At 39.4% G+C, this 18,769-nt stretch overlaps 2 protein-coding genes across 4 annotated transcripts; one reads left to right on the top strand and one right to left on the bottom strand.

The window, feature by feature from the left end:
• Positions 1–3,409: 3,409 nt before the first annotated feature.
• On the bottom strand, positions 3,410–12,141 carry DYDC1 (DPY30 domain containing 1). 3 transcript variants are annotated; one of them, XM_064464861.1, is made up of 7 exons: positions 11,382–11,593; positions 10,370–10,525; positions 10,152–10,274; positions 8,281–8,361; positions 7,250–7,342; positions 5,502–5,560; positions 3,410–4,642 (listed from the first exon to the last, which is right to left on the bottom strand). In XM_064464861.1, the coding sequence occupies exons 2-6, from the start codon at positions 10,514–10,516 to the stop codon at positions 5,507–5,509; spliced, it is 498 nt and encodes a 165-aa protein (XP_064320931.1). In that variant the 5' UTR covers positions 10,517–10,525; positions 11,382–11,593; the 3' UTR covers positions 3,410–4,642; positions 5,502–5,506. The 3 variants fall into 3 exon arrangements, with proteins under 3 accessions (XP_064320931.1, XP_064320930.1, XP_064320929.1); XM_064464860.1 differs by lacking the exon at positions 11,382–11,593 and adding an exon at positions 11,868–12,141 and having other exon boundaries at positions 3,410–5,560; XM_064464859.1 differs by having other exon boundaries at positions 3,410–5,560; positions 11,382–11,592.
• Positions 12,142–12,189: 48 nt separating this feature from the next.
• EXOSC3 (exosome component 3) lies at positions 12,190–15,624 on the top strand. The gene is made up of 4 exons (XM_064464856.1): positions 12,190–12,580; positions 12,667–12,816; positions 13,699–13,850; positions 15,332–15,624. Exons 1-4 carry the CDS (start codon positions 12,302–12,304, stop codon positions 15,531–15,533), a joined length of 783 nt encoding a protein of 260 aa, XP_064320926.1. The 5' UTR covers positions 12,190–12,301; the 3' UTR covers positions 15,534–15,624.
• Positions 15,625–18,769: the final 3,145 nt, after the last annotated feature.

The following is an 18,769-nucleotide window of genomic DNA, read 5'->3' as shown; positions in this document are numbered from 1 at the left end:
AATTATTGGCTAAATAAATAGCATTTTTTAAACTTATCTACTAAACACATCAGCGGCAAAACCGCAATTGCTTAAGATAATAATGAACCAAATACAGGTGTGTCTGCATGCAGCCAGTCATTTCTGGAAGAAAGTACATTCAGGAGGTGGAGTAGAAATGAAGCAGAATGATTGGAGAAGCCCAACACACTCCCAGGAATGTGACTTGAAACTGAGCAAAGGGGAGTTGCAGTGCCCCTTTGCTGCAATGGGAATTATTTATTAGCTGCATATTTCCTCTCTCCCACCCTACCAGCAACAATTAATGTCTGTTTTCTTCTGCAGTATCTTTTCCTACATGTAGTTTGAGTCAATCAATTCTACCATGGTTTAATATTAAGTATATTAGAAGTTTAATAAATAGGAGATGGCTTCTCAGAGGCAGAACCCATGCTCACGTTAGTAGAGCTCAATCCTCTCATGATTTCAACGACAGCTTTTTCAGCAACTTCAGTGAGATTGAGATCCTTGGAAGACTACTTCCTCTGCACCAAAAAATGCTTTGCTTCAAAGGTTTTTTAGAAACAAAACAATAACAGCAGTCAGTTCCATTATAGAGCTGAAAATATGATTCAATTCATTAAGAAAAACAGACTAACCAAGATACTGATCAAGTTCAGACATACTTCCTCCTTCCTGCCCCAGAAAAAACTAATTTATCTAAATTATAGAGGAACCACTGAGCACAATAATTTATTTTGTCCAAAATACAATTTGCTGAACTCAAACACCAATGGGTTCTTGCACCAAACTAAAAATCACATATTTTTCCTGCTTACCTTCCCAAGATTATGGGGGGGGGGGGAAATCCTTTATAATAGCAACTTCTGTTGAGATCCATGAATTACTACAGACAGAAAGTGGCAAAATCTCTTTGGAGAGTTTGTTAAAAGATACCTAAACCTCCTAAACACTCCTTAGAGAGGGTAAAGCATATTCAGATAACTTTGGTATGATATTCCTAATATTAATGGGTTTTTTTCTAACTCAGACCCAAGATTCATATCACTGTTTAAAGTACACTGAAATTTTAAAATATGCCAGATGCAAAATGATGTGGAAGAGATTAGATTTTTAGTGAAGTATGTGCTTCTGTGTCAGTAGAGACATCAATACAGCCTTTGTAATAGATAACAACTCAAATAAGATCAACCAACAAGAAGCAAATGGCAACCTTCTCTACTCATTATAATATTACTTGATCCTTTGCCTGTGGATTTACTTTCAGGTGATAATAGCAACAGCTTGGTATTAATAATAAAATGGTTTAACATAATCACTTTTCTTTTTACCTCCCCCTCGATTAACTCATGCCCATATAACCAAAGGATTAACCTAAGGAAAAAAAACTGAGATGACCATTTCCAAGCTGGCCATTGGCTGTGGGTGCCCTATGACTAAAGATAACATGGAAGCACTCGGCATCTCCTCACAGGCCCCAGTAAATGTAATTTCTCATGACACAGCATCTTCTAGAGTAACTTATTTCAAATAAAAAATAGTATAAACTACAACAATTCTAACCTCTGGCTGAAGTTAAACACTGATTTTCATTTATGATAATGATTCTACAAGGTGCAGGTTAACAGGGAAGACCCACAGCATTTAAGTTGGATGGACATCTGAGAGCTCTCAAATTCTGTGGCTCAGTCCTCTGCTTCTTAAAAAGTTTGCTGTGCTGTGACAGCTCAATTAAACAACATGTTCCTCTACCTTGCCTTTCTTCTACTACTATTAGCCCAATAATACTTATATAAATGTTTATAATAGAATAGCTTATCCCATCATATGAATTGAAACAAATACATAAGTATAAAGCACAAAGACTGTATGAAGGTTTATAATGGTAATGTCAGAAAACAAACAAACAAACAAAACGGGGGGGGGGGGGGGGGGAAATCAAACAAGTCTACTGACAAGATATTTTAAAAAGTGAATCGGTCCTTATCAGCAAATAACAGGATTAGACTCTCTTTTCTCTCTTTTCTAGCTATGGCCAACAGACAACACTGTTATTCATCTAACCTAAGTATGGGAAAAACTTCACAAAAGTAAAGCAATGAATAGCTGACTTCAAATATGAGTAGACTGTATTAGCAAAGTTCAGAGGAATTCAATTTTATGTTTAATCCAGACTAATTGATCTAACTCATTACCATTAGCAAATTACTGTATAAAGCTTTCGCTTACAAAAAGATAAGTTATTTCCTTTAGACTACAAAGGAAAATCATCCATCATAAGAAAGGGGACTGCAGACTTAATAAAGCCTATTTTGTTAAAAGATAATATTAAAATGTGCTTGCTGCAACATGTATATTTCCTTCTAGGAGAAAAGCTTCCCATATTGCAGAGCTGAGTTTCTATCCTTGTGAGCAGACCGATAGTTAATCTGATTCATTTTGTCCTATTCTGGGCTTCATATCTGTTTTCATCCTTATGCTTCAGTATTGCTGGAATGAGAACAGCTGTGAATGGGCACGTTACTATCAGCACGTTCTTGGGAGGATCTGTACATGGCATCTGATAGCAGCCTGAATAAGTCTGCTCCCATTCTGAAGAAAGGAAAAATGACAATTTCATAAATCTTCTGTCAGTATTTAGCATCTTATTTTCAGCAACATTTTCCATCATCTGCCTCTGAATTCCATCTTCTTCATTCCAAAGATGTATTCACAAGGGAATTCAAGCTGTAGCTTAAATTAAATTAGGTAACTGCATATTATTTTTTTCAATATATGACTTTAGATTTTATGCAAAGGTTAAGTTGTATTAAGACTTCTGGAATTGCATCACGCGCAGTAAAAAACAAATGGTATCTTCCCCTCTGTTCTCTTCCTATTCCAGGCTCTAGCTTGCTATACTCCAAAAAAAGGTTAAAGTTCAGAAGAAGAAGGCAAAGATTATTTTCATCTGCCTTAATTCCCCTCCAGGCTTAGACACCCAAGCAGAAGTCATCTTTGTTTTGAACTACATTTCCAAGTTACCTACAGGCTGCTTTGCACCTTAAGAAAGCACTGAGCCAAGAACTGTTCACCCTCTGGTCCCACATCCAGCGTAAGAACTCTATAAAGCTCTAGAAGGCGACCACTGCACTAGGTCTTTGCACATCAGATCCTGAAAAAATGGGAATTCCTATAAATAACACTTAAACAACTTATTTCTTTTGTACATAATATAACAGCAAAGGAATAGGTAAATTGGAATCTACCATTTTATTTTGACCCTTGCTAAGCCATTTTCTGATACAAGTTTCCCTCTAAGAATTCAATTCCTCTCTAGAAAGACAATGGGGAATATGAACTGCAGGACCACAAAGGAGAAGTCACAGTTAAAAATAAGCCGAAACAAAATGACAAACAAAAGTTGTCATGGGTTATAACTGACAGAGCCAGCAGTGTGTTTATTTAGGATGCACTCTAGTGGACATACATATAACAAAAATCAAAGAAAGATAAAAATGTTAGGAGAAAATGGAAAATAAAAGCCACATGTTGGAAGTAGTAATTACAGTTACTTACTAGCATGATTTAAAATTCTGTCTTATAACTTGAACATATTTCCTGATTATATATGGAGGCTGTATGAAGGCTGAAATTTTCATAGTCAACACGACTGGACATAAAATATAAATGGACATAAGTTTATTTTTGAACATTTTAATCTAAATAACAAGATTCAGTTATACATACTGGCTCAAAGGAGAAACTCCATCTATTTATCCAGTTACTCCATCCCTTTGAGACTGGAACAAGAAGCTGCTGTGCACGCAGTGTTAATAGGTGTAATTAGAACTGTCGTGTCTTAAAATGATACTATTTTAAAATCTGTTTACTGGAATATCAACTGTAAGGGCATATTCCTTCCACAGAAAAGGTTCCTGACTGTCATAGAAATTGCAAACCTATATTGATTCAGAATAAATGCAGATAGCAAAGCCTGACCCCCCAGTCACAGAAGTAGGTCCATTTTTCATTACTTAAAAAGTTACACAAACATTTCTAATTATTTATACCTGGAAAGCGACACCTTCCTCTTTTTATTTTAAAGATGCTTATATAAGGCTTGCCAATTAACACTGTCCAAAAAAGCAATTAGGCAATAAAGAGGGCAACAGGATATTTTTAAGGGAAAAATCAGATATTACTATGCTAGAAATCAATAGTGTTTACCTTTTAAAAAATTGACAGGATTATGATTAGTATGAGCTACATGAACAGAACAAGTTCTTCAGAGCAGAAAAATATTTGTTACATGATTGACCTTTGCCTATTGGGTATATAGATGTTTTTAACAGTTTGCCAAAGATAGCAAAACCCTTAAAGCTAGCTATAATATAAAAAAATTAAAGTGAAATTACCCCCCAAATCTCTTTCATCCAAAAACTGAAGAATGCAGTGAATGCTCCAACTATGCCCTATATTGGTAATGAAGAGTATTTTCATTACACTGTATTGGCAATGACTTAATGTTAACTGCCCAACTAACCTGAATTATTAGAAGGCACTGAGATGCAAGGGCACAGTTTAGCCAAGAAGCGTAGGATTTCTTAATGCTGGTGTCTTTTCCATTTACAGTGAACAGACACTGAACATTCTTGACAACCTGTACCAAGACACCAGTGATTACAGAAATTTGTTCTTATAAAAATTAATGCAATCTTTAAGGATTATAAAATTTCTTTTTATGGATCAAGCTAAATATTCTTCAAATTTTTTAAGTAAAGCTTTGAGAACTAATAATGGCATTTAGTAAAGACAACGCAGATGTAATTTATTGATTTGCAAATTCAAGACACATGCAGGAAAGATTATTTTAAGACTTGACTAATCAAAACTGATATGCAGACACTTGCAGCTCTCCTAATATCAGGTTATTATAAAGCCTACAGCAAACATCTAGCGTTACAAAGAGCACCTCATGATTTCTAAGGCAGACAAGACCTTTTAGTACATCTGTCTACTGAGTCACATAGAGTTTAATTTATCTCTTCCAGAAAAATTGGAAAATCTTCTGATTTGATTTTTGCATCTAGTTTGATATGCAGAACTCTCCATCTTCTAATCTATACAGCATTCCCTCTTTCTAGCAGAAACCATTCAAATTCTTGGAAAAATTGTTTTCAATAATCTTTCATTCTTTTAGTATTGATCCAAATTATCATACTGCAGCCTCTACTCCAAAATAATCTTGATACACTTCAAGAATCAATGGGCAATAAGTAGAAAATATATTTATGACTTTCATTTCAATTGCAGTTTTATTGCTCAGAGTCAGCTGTGCTAGCTGCAATGGTTTAAGTACAAAAAGGAAGTGTCACATGCCAGGATTAACAGACTATACAAACACCAAGAAAGCACAGAAAGAGAAACAACAGGTATGTAAATCAGTTCAGTTTATAAAATATATAAATTAAGACATTACACTTCAGGATCAGCAAGTAATGAGTAGAAAATATATTTACTGCTTTCAGATCAGTTGGGAACTTTCTTGTTCTGATTCTGCCATGAGATCTGGTATACTCTAAACACAAACAAAAAAAGAAATTCTATCAGTTACCAGCATAAACTGGACTTTGTAACAAGAAAAAAAGAAGAAAAAAAAAAAAGAGAAAGCCCAGATGACAGACAAGTCGGTATTCATCAATATAATTATGTATTCTTCCATTGCGTGAAATCCCAGGCTTTCATGATAAAATCCAGAGAGTCTGGATGAAGTATTATGATTCTGAGAACAGAATAATTTCAACAGTACAAGACTATATATTTTGTTGATCTGTTCTTAATTTGTAGTTTAATTCAACAAGCATATTACTGTAAAACCTGAAATAACATCACTAAAGGTCAATGTAATCCAACTTTAAATGACTTTTGGCATGAAAACTTGGAAGATGGCACTTATAAAGAGAAGCAGGTAAGTTTACTGCTCATTTTCACTTCTGGTTTTGCAATTCACTTATTTAAAAGCACATAAAATATGCCTGAGGCCTCAAGAATACTTTTTAATATGTAATAATCAGAAAACTGGGACTATATGAGAACTGAGAACTCATCGATTTACCCTAGTGAAAAAGACACTTGTGAAAACCAGACCCTAAGAATAGTCATAAGTATGTTCATAAATATATTTAAAGAACACTTATAAAACAGGCTGTTATTAAAGTAACCTTAAGCATAAAGCATATTAATATCACAATATAAATTCTGAGCTAGAATTACACTACTGATACCAGAAATTAGGTGAGCAAATTATTAAGGAATAATAGGAATTATTAAGCAATAAAGGAAAAAGGGTTGTGATAATGATGTACTAAAATTAGTATATCAAAACCTCAAGTCATACCACTTGGAGTACTCTAACTGGAAAAAGTCGGACAGATATCAGTATCTTTATGACCAGTGAATACTCGTAAAGCTAAGTGATTTCACAGGAGTTGGCAGTATCTGTTAAATGTACTGCCATGCATTATAATAACCAACGGCTGATCCATGGCCTCTCAGTTCCCTGAACTGCAAAGTGCCAAAGAAATGGGGCGGGGGGAAGGGGAAGGGGACACGGGGGAAGAAACAAAACCAAACCAAAAAAGCTGGGCATGGATGTCTGAGGATCAGAACATAGAGCCACTGTTGTAGTACGGAAAGCAGTACATTCATGTTGGCGCAGGGCTCAGATAACCTGATTCTCAGTAGGTCCTAGCCTTAGTGAGCACTGTGTGTCCTTAGTACCTGGTCTTTTATGTTAAAAGTTTACTCAGATATCTGTGCACAAGAGCACATTCTGCTGCATTAAAAGAATATACTTCACATCAGCCAGAAAAATACAAGCAACTTCAATCACTCAAAAATGAGTCATCTTTTGTAATTCAGTACCTGTCGTATATGCCTATCTGCTCACATGGCAAAGGCAGGTTGCCTCCTGTCTGAGAATATTCATACTTTCATTTTTAACATACCTAAATACAAGAGGGCATTTTCAGCCTGGAGGATCTGGTCAGCCAACAACACGCAGGTTTTTTAGGATAGCTTAACTGGTACCAGAGAACAGGCTAAGGGCAGGTTGGAGGTTGTGGCCAAAATATCATCCCTTAAAACCATGGGAGAGAACCAGCACTGTCTTAACTGCAACAGCATTAACCTTTTATGGGTCAGCACAGAAAAGCAAATCTCTAAGAATCAATAATTTATAATCTTTCTGTTCTTTCTAAACACTTACCTCAAACTGTCCGTTCTCATCTAGCTCCTCAACTCTGGTCAAATTAGGCGCTCCAGGTCTATCTGTAAGTTCAGCTATCGTCTTTTCATTTTCCTATAGTAATGAAAACCAGTTTTCAGTGAAACATATTCCATGTCATGAATAATTATCTATAGAGAGTATTTCAGATGTGTTGAAATGATATTATGTGTTAATATAAAGGTAACGTTTCAGATGCATGCTATAGAAATGTGTTAGTATGCGAATATGGTCTTTGTATGTTTGCTAAGATGATTTTTATAAAGTTTTTTTAAACAGGAGTTTTGGTTGAAATTCCTACATATTCATTTTTCCTGTCACTTTCATACTGTTACCTTTCTACAATTATGTTCTGTCAGTATTTTAAGAGTGCTCTAAAAACATACGTATCTCTAAAATATTAAGTGCTCCACATAAATTTAAGAGACATGCACATATAAAAGCTTTGTTGAGATAAACACGCCAATTTTCAGTGTATGTTTTTACTGAAGTAGCATTAAAAGACCATACATTTACACAGACATCTGCATACGCATTCTTCTGTTAGTATGAATTCCTGTGCACCAGGAGGATTTCAGAATCAAGAGGATCCCAGTTCCACACCACAGTTCTTTTCCAGGTACAGCAAACGGACTTTGTGCTGACACACAGTAAAACATGACTGTCCAGACACTTAAATTAGACGCGCTTTGGTTATGATACTTTCTCATAAGTACCGTCAAGGAATGTGAAAGCATCAACCTAGCTGACCTTATGCTACATTTTGCAATAAATTTATGCTCCGTTCTGAATATAAACTAAACAAACTTAATAGAATGGGCCAAGTATAAAACCCAGACTGGAAGCGAGGTGTTAGGCATTTTCCCTCATCTTCACAATTTTTTAAATTTTAAACTATCTGTTACTTCAACACCCAGGGGCTTCTGCCTTGTGTTCTGTATTTAGTGCCTGCATCTGGAAAAGACAGCTGATGAACAGCATTTTCAAACCACTGACTAAGCTTTGGCTTAAACCTCTTGATCCTTCTCCTGTAACAGCATTTCGTCGTCTTCATTCTGTGGTTCCAACTCCTCATGTTCTTGTTGCAGCTGACCCTGCAGTCGGTTTAAGAAAGGACAAATTAGAAGAAAAACAAAAAACCCACACTCATCTTCCCCACCCCATTGCTTACAATGTACTTCTTCATTGAAATCTTAATTAAAATTAAAAGAAGGAAGTATAAAACATAATTGCAATGTTAACAACGTAAAGCCCTTTCAGTGTCATCTGAGTCAACAATTTCATAGGTTTTAGACTCGCATGGATAGAAATGCTTTATTACCAAGAGGAAGAAGAAATAGACAACTGAAGTTAGTGTATACATTTAAGATACCGTCTTATTCCTCATGCTTTTTATCAGTCTATATTAATTATCTCCTACGCTTTGGCTTAAGCTCTTTGATACTTCCTATAGTTTCTAGCACAGACAGATGAATCCACATGGAATCAAACCTGTAGAAAAGATTGGTAAGCAATGCCACGTACATTAATCACCTTTATCATCAACCTTCAAAATTTCCAATGGAAAATATCTAATACAATGTGTTTATTGATTTGTGAGCTTAAGTCCTATTGCATCAAAACTTCAGAAACCGCATAATCTAAGCGTTCACATTCAACACCACGAGGGCCTAGAGAATACCATTTGCTGTAGTGTTTTGTGAGCAGTTACTGCAAACATTGCCGTATCATAGTAACTCGTTTTTACATACCTTTTCATCAAAATGTGCCTGAGTACGTGACTATAGCCAGAATTGTGAGTTAGGTTAAAAAACATGTCTAATGTGAGTATTGGTCAACATCTTTTCCTTAGTTTACTTGAAATTTATTTAATTCTCTGTGAATTATCTCTAAACACAATCTCATATTCTTGATTCCATTTACTATTTTAAATGATTCATTAAATCCTTGAGCACATAATGTTTGGTTATGTTCTTTTGGTTAGCAAATTCCAAAGTTAAAAAGTGCAAGTGAAATAGAATGAATGTACCTTACGCTAGAACCAGGCTTAACAAGATCAGCCCAGATTTAAAGTCTGTGATTTTAAACTTTTAATTAAACTTTTGATTTTAGTATCATGAAAGTCAGCTACATTAAAAAAAAATCCAGTTAGACAATGTCAACGTTACCACAGCAACGGAGGCTGTTAGACACGTGGTCAAATTCACGTGACTCCTTTATAAAACATAGCTAGAAACACAGATGTTATCGTTATTGCTCATATTTCAAGTCCACATAGTGTAGGATTCAAATTGCTTTATGCCAACAGAATGCTCAGGTAGGCAAGGAAAGAAAAAGGCACCTCACTGGATCAGGCTATAAATACTGCTTGAATAGATAATCTTCATTCACTGATTCCCAACCATTTTCAAGACTCTATAATTGTGTATGCATTATCATTACCTTTTTTTTTTCTGTCTTACTGATATTACAGTGAAGTAGCTTGAGACAATGATCCGTTATTATTCCCAGGCCTCCTAGCAGGCCCGTCAAAAAATTTTTGCCATGATTTCTAGCTTTATTTGCACCAGCTTTTTTTCATAATTAAGTGGAGAAGACAGTCTACTTATTTTAAGTTACTTCTCATGCAAATCTTAAATGGCTTGCTTTTTACCTTTGCCTCCTTCATTACTCTTTTTTTACATTTTACCACGTAGTATGCAAGTTTTCCTTCCCATGTGCTGACTAATCATTTCAGTTATTATTTAGAAAAGTGAGATTAAAATACTTGTCTTATGCTACCTTCTATCAAAATCATTACACAGAGATTAGAAGTATACAGAGTGCTAAAAGATGCCACAGCACCATGTGCTATTTATTATTATCTATTATTAATATTACTAACCTGACGTTGTTCTTCAAGTTTCCGCTGGATCATTAGCTCTTCTTCCTTCATTTTTTTTAACATTTCAAGTTCTACCAGGGCTGCCTCCCGCTCTTGTTCCAGCTCAGTCCTCTCCAACATTCTCTATTTCAGAGATAACACAGACTCAATTAAAAAAATAGAAATTAAATAGCATGTATTATATCATCATGAATTTTTTTTGCTCAAGATGGGTCCACCTTTTTTTCTTCATCTAAGATTCTTCTGTAATTGTAAATCCAGTGTGCCAGATACTCTATCGGATCTGCCGGACGATGCTCTACAACCTCCGCCAGCCCCTTTTTCAAGCAACTTCCCAGGCATCTCTTCAGATACTGAGACTCCATTGACACGTACTAACAACAAACAGACAGACATCAGCCACCAATATCAGAATTAAATCGGGGTTTTAAGAATTATTACCTCAGGTACCAAATATTGAATATGACATTACTCTTTTTATAAGCCTGGCAATTAATGGAATAAAGTTATTTAAATTTAATAATGGTTTAGTTCTTAAAAGCTCCAGTGATAGCTCCAGTTACACCAAGTACTGCAGAAAAAGCGCTCAAACCCTGCCCCCTTACTGTTTAGGCAGGTATAATTCAGAAACTGCTTGGGAATATGCTGGTACTTCTGGGTCAGCATGGCAACAAAAAAACCCTCAAAACCACAACAGGACACAGAAAACTTCTATACAGATATTTGAAGAATGGCGAAGGAGCTCGGTGACTGATTAAGGGTAGATTTTATTTTGAACTAACAAAGCTATCTTTAGGATAGGTACGCAAGACCTGGGCCTGAAGCAATCCCTCTACAGTTATGAAAGGAACAAATCTCTGTGTACACACAAGGTTTTACTGGCCCTGCGCCTGCAAGCGCCTAACGCATCTGGAGCCCGATTTCTGCCATGCTGGAGCACCTTCTTTTGCTGCCAACGGGACTGAACCCGTCCTGCGCAGCACCGGCCCGGAGGAGGCGGCGGGTCCCCCGCACACGCCGCCCAGCTCCGCACCACTCGGCCCAGCGGCAGAAGGGAGCCCGGGGCGTTTCACGACCTCTCCCCACCCTCCCCGCGCACAGCGGCTCCGGAGGCGGCGGCTCCGCAGCTCGCCGTCAGGGCCCTCAGGGCGCTTCACCGCCCTGACCGCTGTCACCCGGCGCTGCCACCCGCCCGCCCGGGCTCCGTTTAAGCACCGGCGGGGCCTTTACCCTTCCCCGGAGCCGGGCGGGCCCGCTCCCTGCCCCCAGCCCGCTCCCGGGGCGCTGCTGGGACTCCCCGGGAGGGCCCGGCACGTTGCCCCGCCTCGCCCGGCGCCCCGCGGGCTGTCGCAAGGGTCCGGTGCTGCCGCCGCCCCAGGGCCCTCACGGCCACGGCTGGCGCGCGGAGGGGCCGCGACGCGCCAGGTTGCTAAGCGACAGCGCTTGCGCCCGCACCGCCGCCTCTACGTAGCCGGCGGGCGGCACGCGATTGGAGGAAAGGCCCGGCGGGGCGGAGCCAGCCCCTGAGACCGCCCCTTCCCTCCATCCCACCTCCCCGGGCGGGGCCGGGGCCGCCGCTGTGCTGCAGCGCGGGGGACCAGCGCCGAGCGGCGCTTGTTGCTGGCATTTTTTAACCAGGGATTAAAAAACCTAGCAAACAATCGCGGCTGAAAGGATTAACTCGGTGCCAGCGTTAATTGTGAAGCTTAACTTTACCTTGGCCTTTCCCCTGCAGAAATGGAAGCCCGCAGAATGAATTCTTTCCAGAACGAAGGGCTGCGGCGGCGTTGCGAAGCGTGCAGCTGAGCAAGCCGGCTTCTGGAGAGCAAGAAGCTGCCTTCAGCGTTTCCTATGTAACGCAGGGTTCAGGCCGGGAGCGAGGAGTTACTCTCCCGGCCGGAGGATGTCGCTGGCACTCTGCGAACGCATCTCACGGGGCGGGAAGAGAGCAGCCGCCCTGACCCCGGGCTGAGGGGAGCCCGCCCCAGGCTGCGCCTGCCCTCCGAGGGGCGCGGCGCTATCCGCTCCGGCGCTCCTGCGCATGCGCGGGTGCCGGGACGCATGCGCCGAGTGTGTTAGTGGCGGAGCGCATGCGCAGGATGGTGGGGCGCATGCGCGGCGTCCGTTGACGGTAGGGCGCATGCGCCGAGATGGCGGTGATGGTGGCTGCGGAGGGCAGCGTGGGGCGGGTGGTGCTGCCTGGGGACGTGTTGCTCCTCCCCGGCCACCCCGAGGACGATGGAGAGCGGTTGCGGCTGGGCACCGCCGCGGCTCCCCGGGGACGGCTGCTCTGTGGGCCGGGCCTGCGGCGCTGCGCCGCCGGGCTGCTGGTGACGAAGTGCGGCTTGCTGCGGCACCGGCCGGCCGGCGGCGGCGGGGCGGCGGCGGCTGGAGGAGGCGCCTATTGGGTGGACTCGCAGCAGAAGCGGGTAGGGGCACGGGGGGTCCGGGGGCGGGGAAAGCCCCCGCCTCGCCAGCACTTACCTGACCTGTTTGTCCGCCACCCCCTCCGCAGTACGTGCCCGTGAAGGGCGACCACGTAATCGGAATAGTGACGGCCAAAGCGGGAGACGTGTTCAAGCTGGACGTCGGTGGGAGCGAGCAGGCGTCTCTGTCCTACTTGGCCTTTGAGGGCGCCACGAAGAGGAACAGGCCAAACGTGCAGGTAGTACGCTTGTTCGTTGGAGGCAACGCTTTAGCCATGTCGCTGGGTGGTGCTTCTGTGACGTTTTAGTAGTTTTTCGGAGTAAAAGGTATCCCTGCAAGTCGCTCCTGAGACGAGGAGTGCAGGTTTATTTGCAGTGGTTTCGCTGAGGCCCTCCTTGGACGTTTTTGCACGTTTAGGGCTTTCTGAGGTTTCTAAAGAGAACACGTAACTAGTGCTGTTTGGTGTCTGTTCAGGTGACAAGTATTTTTACTCCTTACCTTTTAACTTTCCCATAATACTGCTAGCAGTAGATGTAGTTTGTGAGTAATGTGCATCCCAGGGGTGCTCTGAAATTAAGGTTTTAAAACAAGCTCTTACACCATCTGATACTGGTAAGAAATGTTTTTTTAATAACACTGTTAAAAACAGTTGTGTGGCACATGTGTGCTACAGCTGCTGCACTGAACTGAAATATCATCAGAATTTAAAAGTGGACTGTAGAGAAAAACAAAATAGCTCAGTGTGATTTTTTTTTTTTGTGTTGTCCTGATAAATGGTTACAAGAGCAGGTTGCTTAGACTTTTAGTATGCTTAAAGTCTGAAGAAAGAGGAATTCATGTTTGGTATTAAAAAGGGGGAATGCTCCATGAAATAAAATTCTGTTCTTTTCTGTGTCTTTCAAATTTCAGTAGTGATACAAGATAATTGTTCCTAGTGGATGTTTCCTTTAGTAGAAGAGAAAATTAAAATTCCTATTATTATACCAGTATATTTTTCTGTGACCAATATTTTAAAACTATTTTGTGGCCTCGTGGGAGGATCTTTATCAACTGCGTATTTCTTACAAATATGCAGATGATCTTCTCTAATACTTCTGCTTTTTTACACTGCTTTGTTTAGGTGGGAGATCTTATTTATGGTCAGTTCCTTGTAGCAAATAAAGACATGGAACCAGAGATGGTCTGTATAGACAGCAGTGGAAGATCAAGTGGAATGGGAATAATTGGACAAGATGGCTTCCTTTTTAAAGTTTCCTTAGGTCTAATAAGAAAGTAAGTACTAAGAAAAGTAAGCGGTTGCTCTAACGTGTAATGTGGTGGGCAGGATGTGCACAACTGTTTTCCTCTGAACAGTCTGAACAAGTTGGTAATCAGCGTGTGTGATTATTTAGTGCATTTATACTGCTTTTACTGACCTAGAAGGAGCATGTATTTTCCCCCTTACGAGATTTAGATGTTCTTCTATATGGTGTTGTGTGACCTGTTAAAAAAAAAAAAGGTGATGTGGTTGCCAAGGCAGTATGGAAAACAAAACCATTGACCTAGGGAAATCAGACATTCAAGTTGGGGTTTCAGGTATGTACCTGCTACTTTGGAGTATAGAAATTGGAAATGCTTGCTATCCTTTTTCTGCTTAATGGGATAGTGGGGGATGTAAATTTGACTAAGAGCTGATTAAAGGGGTCTCTCCACATCGAGACACATTATTTCTGGTGACCAAAGAAGAATAAATTGCATTGAAATGAGGATACAGGTAAGAAAAAATGTGGGATTTTCATTTAAAACTGACATGTTAATCCAGAAACCATTTCATAAGCTTTTAAACGTATAATGAACTTTGGAGTTACTTACACTGATGTAAACACACGGTTTTTGTGACTATCAAAGAATACCAGCTTATATGGATAAATAATAGTCAGGCTTTGTTGTTGCTTTTGGGTGGGCTTTTTTTATGTTGGTTTTTTTTTTGTTGTTCTTCAGAAAAGCAATCTGGAGATGCAGAGAAGCTATTTCATACCTGGGTTGTTTAAGTAATGATTTGTGTGGCTTATATATCCCATCAGAAGTCGGTGTGAACTGATGCAAAAATATTTTAGCAGCCTTTCTGCTTGTTTTCCAAATCTTGTCTCTATGCAAGTAAAGAAATAACAGTATATTACAAGTAAACTGCTGAATCCTGCTATGTTTGTTCTTTGAGAAAGCCTTTGGAAGCTTTGTTTAATCCTAGGTGAATTGCAATATTCTTGACAGTTTTGTTTTTCAGTATGCTGTCACCTAATTAAAGCAAAATACTCTGTTTACTGCTGCTAATATTGCCTTCTGAAGAAGGGAAGTTGTGTTTTGAAAGACACATCTTTAACTCTGGTGTCAAATTTTATAAATAGCAGCACTTCAAAAATGTCACTTTGTCAAATAGTGTATTTCTAGAATTCAGTAAATCATGGCATTATTATAAATGTATCAACTCACCTTAAATTTGTCAGGTATTCTGAATCTAATTAGAAAAAACAACTAAATTAACGAATGCTGTAGTTTTTTAGGCCCATATATTTTATGTAAGAGGAGAATTAAAAATCTGATACTGTATTGCTATTTTGGATGCATGTACAACTTGCTCAGCTTAGCTTTTGGTGTTGCTTTAGTAGCTCCCGTAACAGCAGTACTGCAGTTTCGTTACTGATTGATAATAATGTGGTGTCTATGAAATGTGACCACTTACTTCCTCCCCTGACTTTTTTTAATCTTGTTTACAGACTCTTGGCTCCCAAATGCGAAATAATTCAGGAGTTGTCACAATTGTACCCATTTGAGCTGGTGCTGGGAATGAATGGAAGAATATGGGTAAAAGCAAAAACAGTTCAACAGACTTTAATTATAGTAAATATTTTGGAAGCCTGTGAGTATATGACTGCAGAACAGAGAAAACAAGCGCTTGCCAAATTGTCAGGGAATTGATATGGCAAAACCTTGAGGATTTGAGGTGACTGTAGGGTGTTTTGGTTGTTTTTGTATTCAGATTTATATTAAAAGCTGTTTTTTAAATTAAGTACTAGACTTTTGTGGTTGTTCTTCAGTTCCCTTCTTTATCCACTCAGCTTGTTTTGTCTTATTTAGGAACTTTGTTTTTACACACTTTTGTGATTATGAAACCCTGTTTATGAATTTTCTGACTGGTGTGGGTGTCTCCACAGTCTTTAAAAGCTTCCATTAGCTGTGAGTTTTGAGGTGTAGCTACTAAAGTCTTCTGTAAGAAAACTAGTAAATTTGTAAACTGCGTGTATTTGCTTTTCTAGCCATTATTCGTATTAAAACTTCAAACAATACATGTTTACTTGGGGTAGTGGAAATCATTCATTCCGGTCAGGTGCTCTGTTTATGCAGCAACAAGTGATTATTTAATGTTTTACAAAATTTGGGAATAGAAATGTAGGTGGAGAAGACCAGAAAATAATTACAGGGTATAGCAAAAATAATCGTAGGGTGGTTAAGGCAAATGATCAGATCAGACCCAACATACGATCACAGTGACCGTACCACTTTCCCTAAAAGGTGACTGGCAGGTCGTCTTAAGGAAGCAGTGATTAGGACGTAACTTCAATATGAACATTCAGGAAGCTTGATGGCTTACTGGAGGTCAGAAATATACTTAACAGCAATGCTATTTGAAGTCACAACTTGTTCATAAGTGCTTTTTCACTAGAGATTAGGTAAAGACTGCTGCAGCAATAGCCAGGTATTTCTCAATCCTAGGTATTTTTTATTTATTTGTAGTTACTGCATGAAGATGATTTCATTTTGCTTTGCTTCAAATTTAACAAAATGAGCATTTCTGAAAAAAGCTCTGTTAGGCTTTATTGTGCAGTAGGTCCTCATGCATTTAGAAGAAATGCTGTGCTAGGAAGGGTAAGCTGTCAGTCTGTTTTGATATGCAAATAGTTTGCCACTGTTCTTTTGAGAGAGGAGAACCCTGGCATCACGGGAGGGGAATTACTGATGCCTGCTTCCCGTGGGAGAAAAGTTTGACTGTATGTACCCAATGTACTGCATGGGAGCTATTTTAAGTGGTTATTTAGATCCATGATGTTTTGTGGTTCTTAACAGGCTGAATAGTTTGATAGCAATAGTTAATAGAAATGAGAAAATATGGACTAATTAGAGTAAGCCTGAATACTATCTGAATTCCACGTGGAAGCAAAATCTTCCTATCTATTCTGTATTTCGTCCCAAGGTCAGCCTGTGGTATTTGATGATACGGTTTTCTTTGGTATCTCTCTCACTTAGAAATTGCTTCAGTTCAGAGCCACTTCTCTGACTCATCACCTTTAATATACTTACCTGGGGCTTCCCCTGATTCAATAAAACCGCAACTCTAATGGTTCCCGTGAGTCTAATGGCTATAATTCTGAGTTCTTTCTTGGTTTCACTGGCCTCCTTATTTAGCATTTAGGGTATCGCTGATCTGGCTTCGTAAATCTTTAGTCATCTTTTTTTTCACCTGTCTCCTCCCAGCTGAAGTGACTTTCATTCACATCCCAAAAATCCTTTAGGCCACATCTGTCTCTTACTACACATCAAGAGCTGTAATTTAATAAGGATTTCAGTAACTCTGCTCTTCTCCAGTTTTTTTTTTTTTTCAACTTCAGCTAAGCAGAACCCCTGCAGGTTGTCTGTTATTAGAACAATAGCTGGCATAAGCAGAAAATCGCTTGCCAGATCATCCCAGGTGCTTTGTTCTCTGTGAATATTCTTGGATCATAATAGTAAAATCACAGGAATGGGGAATGACATGGGTCATTTCCTGAACAGTTGTGTTGAAATGCAATTAGCCTTACCACTCCCCCTTTTACCTGTCTAAGCAACCTCCCTTCCCTCCTAAAAGTCTGAGTTTTAAGCCTAACCTGCAAGATATGTGAACAATCCCCGATTTAAAAATGCTATTTGGGTGGTGCAGCATAGCAGATGGTGACCTTGAAAGTTTTCAACATTATCGGTGTCCTATTTCACACCACCCGTTATTCTGTCCCACTGTCAACTGCTTATCACCCAAATATAACCACAGCTAAATCAAGAGCAGGAAACACAATGCATTAAAATTACGCTTGTTTTTAATTTAACAAAATGGTGTACGCACAAGGTACTTGAGCTTTACGCCCTACACTTAAGTATGTCCTACACTTAAGTTTGTTTGATAATTTATGCAGTGGCAAAAATAACTGGATGTGAGTAAAATGGGGGTGGGGGAAAAAAACACTTGAAAGCAAATACATTTAAACACAATACTAAAAGAAGGCAATATTGATGTTTTGGTTTTGTCTTGTTTTACTTGGAGAAAACTACATTCCTTAAACCAATTACTAGTTTTGACAAGCTTTATCTAATGAATAAAATACTCAGGCGAAATCTGTATGATGTCTTTGTGAAATTTTAGTTCTGGCTCAGTGACTAAACCAGTATCGCCAAGAACAGTGATGTAGAATATAACTTGGTTCTAGGAGGAAAGACTGATCATGAGGTCATGATGTATTCTGCTGGAAATGTTACACTAAATCCTTCATGTTCCTGTTAAGGGCACATGAACACATACGTCAGGAAATGGAACTTGCAGAAGTGATGCTGTGGACTTGAAATGTGCCTTGCTTGATAGAACGTCTGTCTGTTAGGCTTATCTGCGTGATAATTTGAGTCATTCATTTCAGGTGCTCAGTGATTGTGCATTGGGTGCTTTGTTATATTGCTTTTCTTTCAAGCTGTTACGTTGAAAGTTAAGTAAAGATTGTAGATGTCAACATGGATGCAGTCTGTATCCCCAGAGATGAGCACAGCTCCTTAAAAAGAAAGTTCACAAAGAATTAAATGGAAACCATACATGGAAAATACGAAATGTGTCGTTTGTGGCCCTTCCTAGGTTGATGTGTTATGTAAAAACCAACAACAGCTGCTAACAGAAAGTACAGAGATGCAGTGTTGAAACTTTAAGTGTGGTAGTACAACATTTGTGTTTTGCTCTAGCAGAAGAAAGTTGCACAAATAGGTCAATGTAATAAGAGGATTAAGAGCTTAACTGTAAGGCTATGGTTAGAGTGTGGCTGTAGCTCTGCTACATTAGCAGTTTACTGCGCCCAGCTACTCCTTACCACCTTACCACCAGAAGCTGCAACTGAGGTTTGCTGGCATGTGTATTTGATTCCTAG

The sequence above is a fragment of the Phalacrocorax carbo genome, chromosome 13 (genome assembly GCF_963921805.1).
Source record: "Phalacrocorax carbo chromosome 13, bPhaCar2.1, whole genome shotgun sequence".
Classification (NCBI taxonomy): Eukaryota; Metazoa; Chordata; class Aves; order Suliformes; family Phalacrocoracidae; genus Phalacrocorax; species Phalacrocorax carbo.
This window is presented reverse-complemented; position numbering and strand designations above follow the sequence as displayed.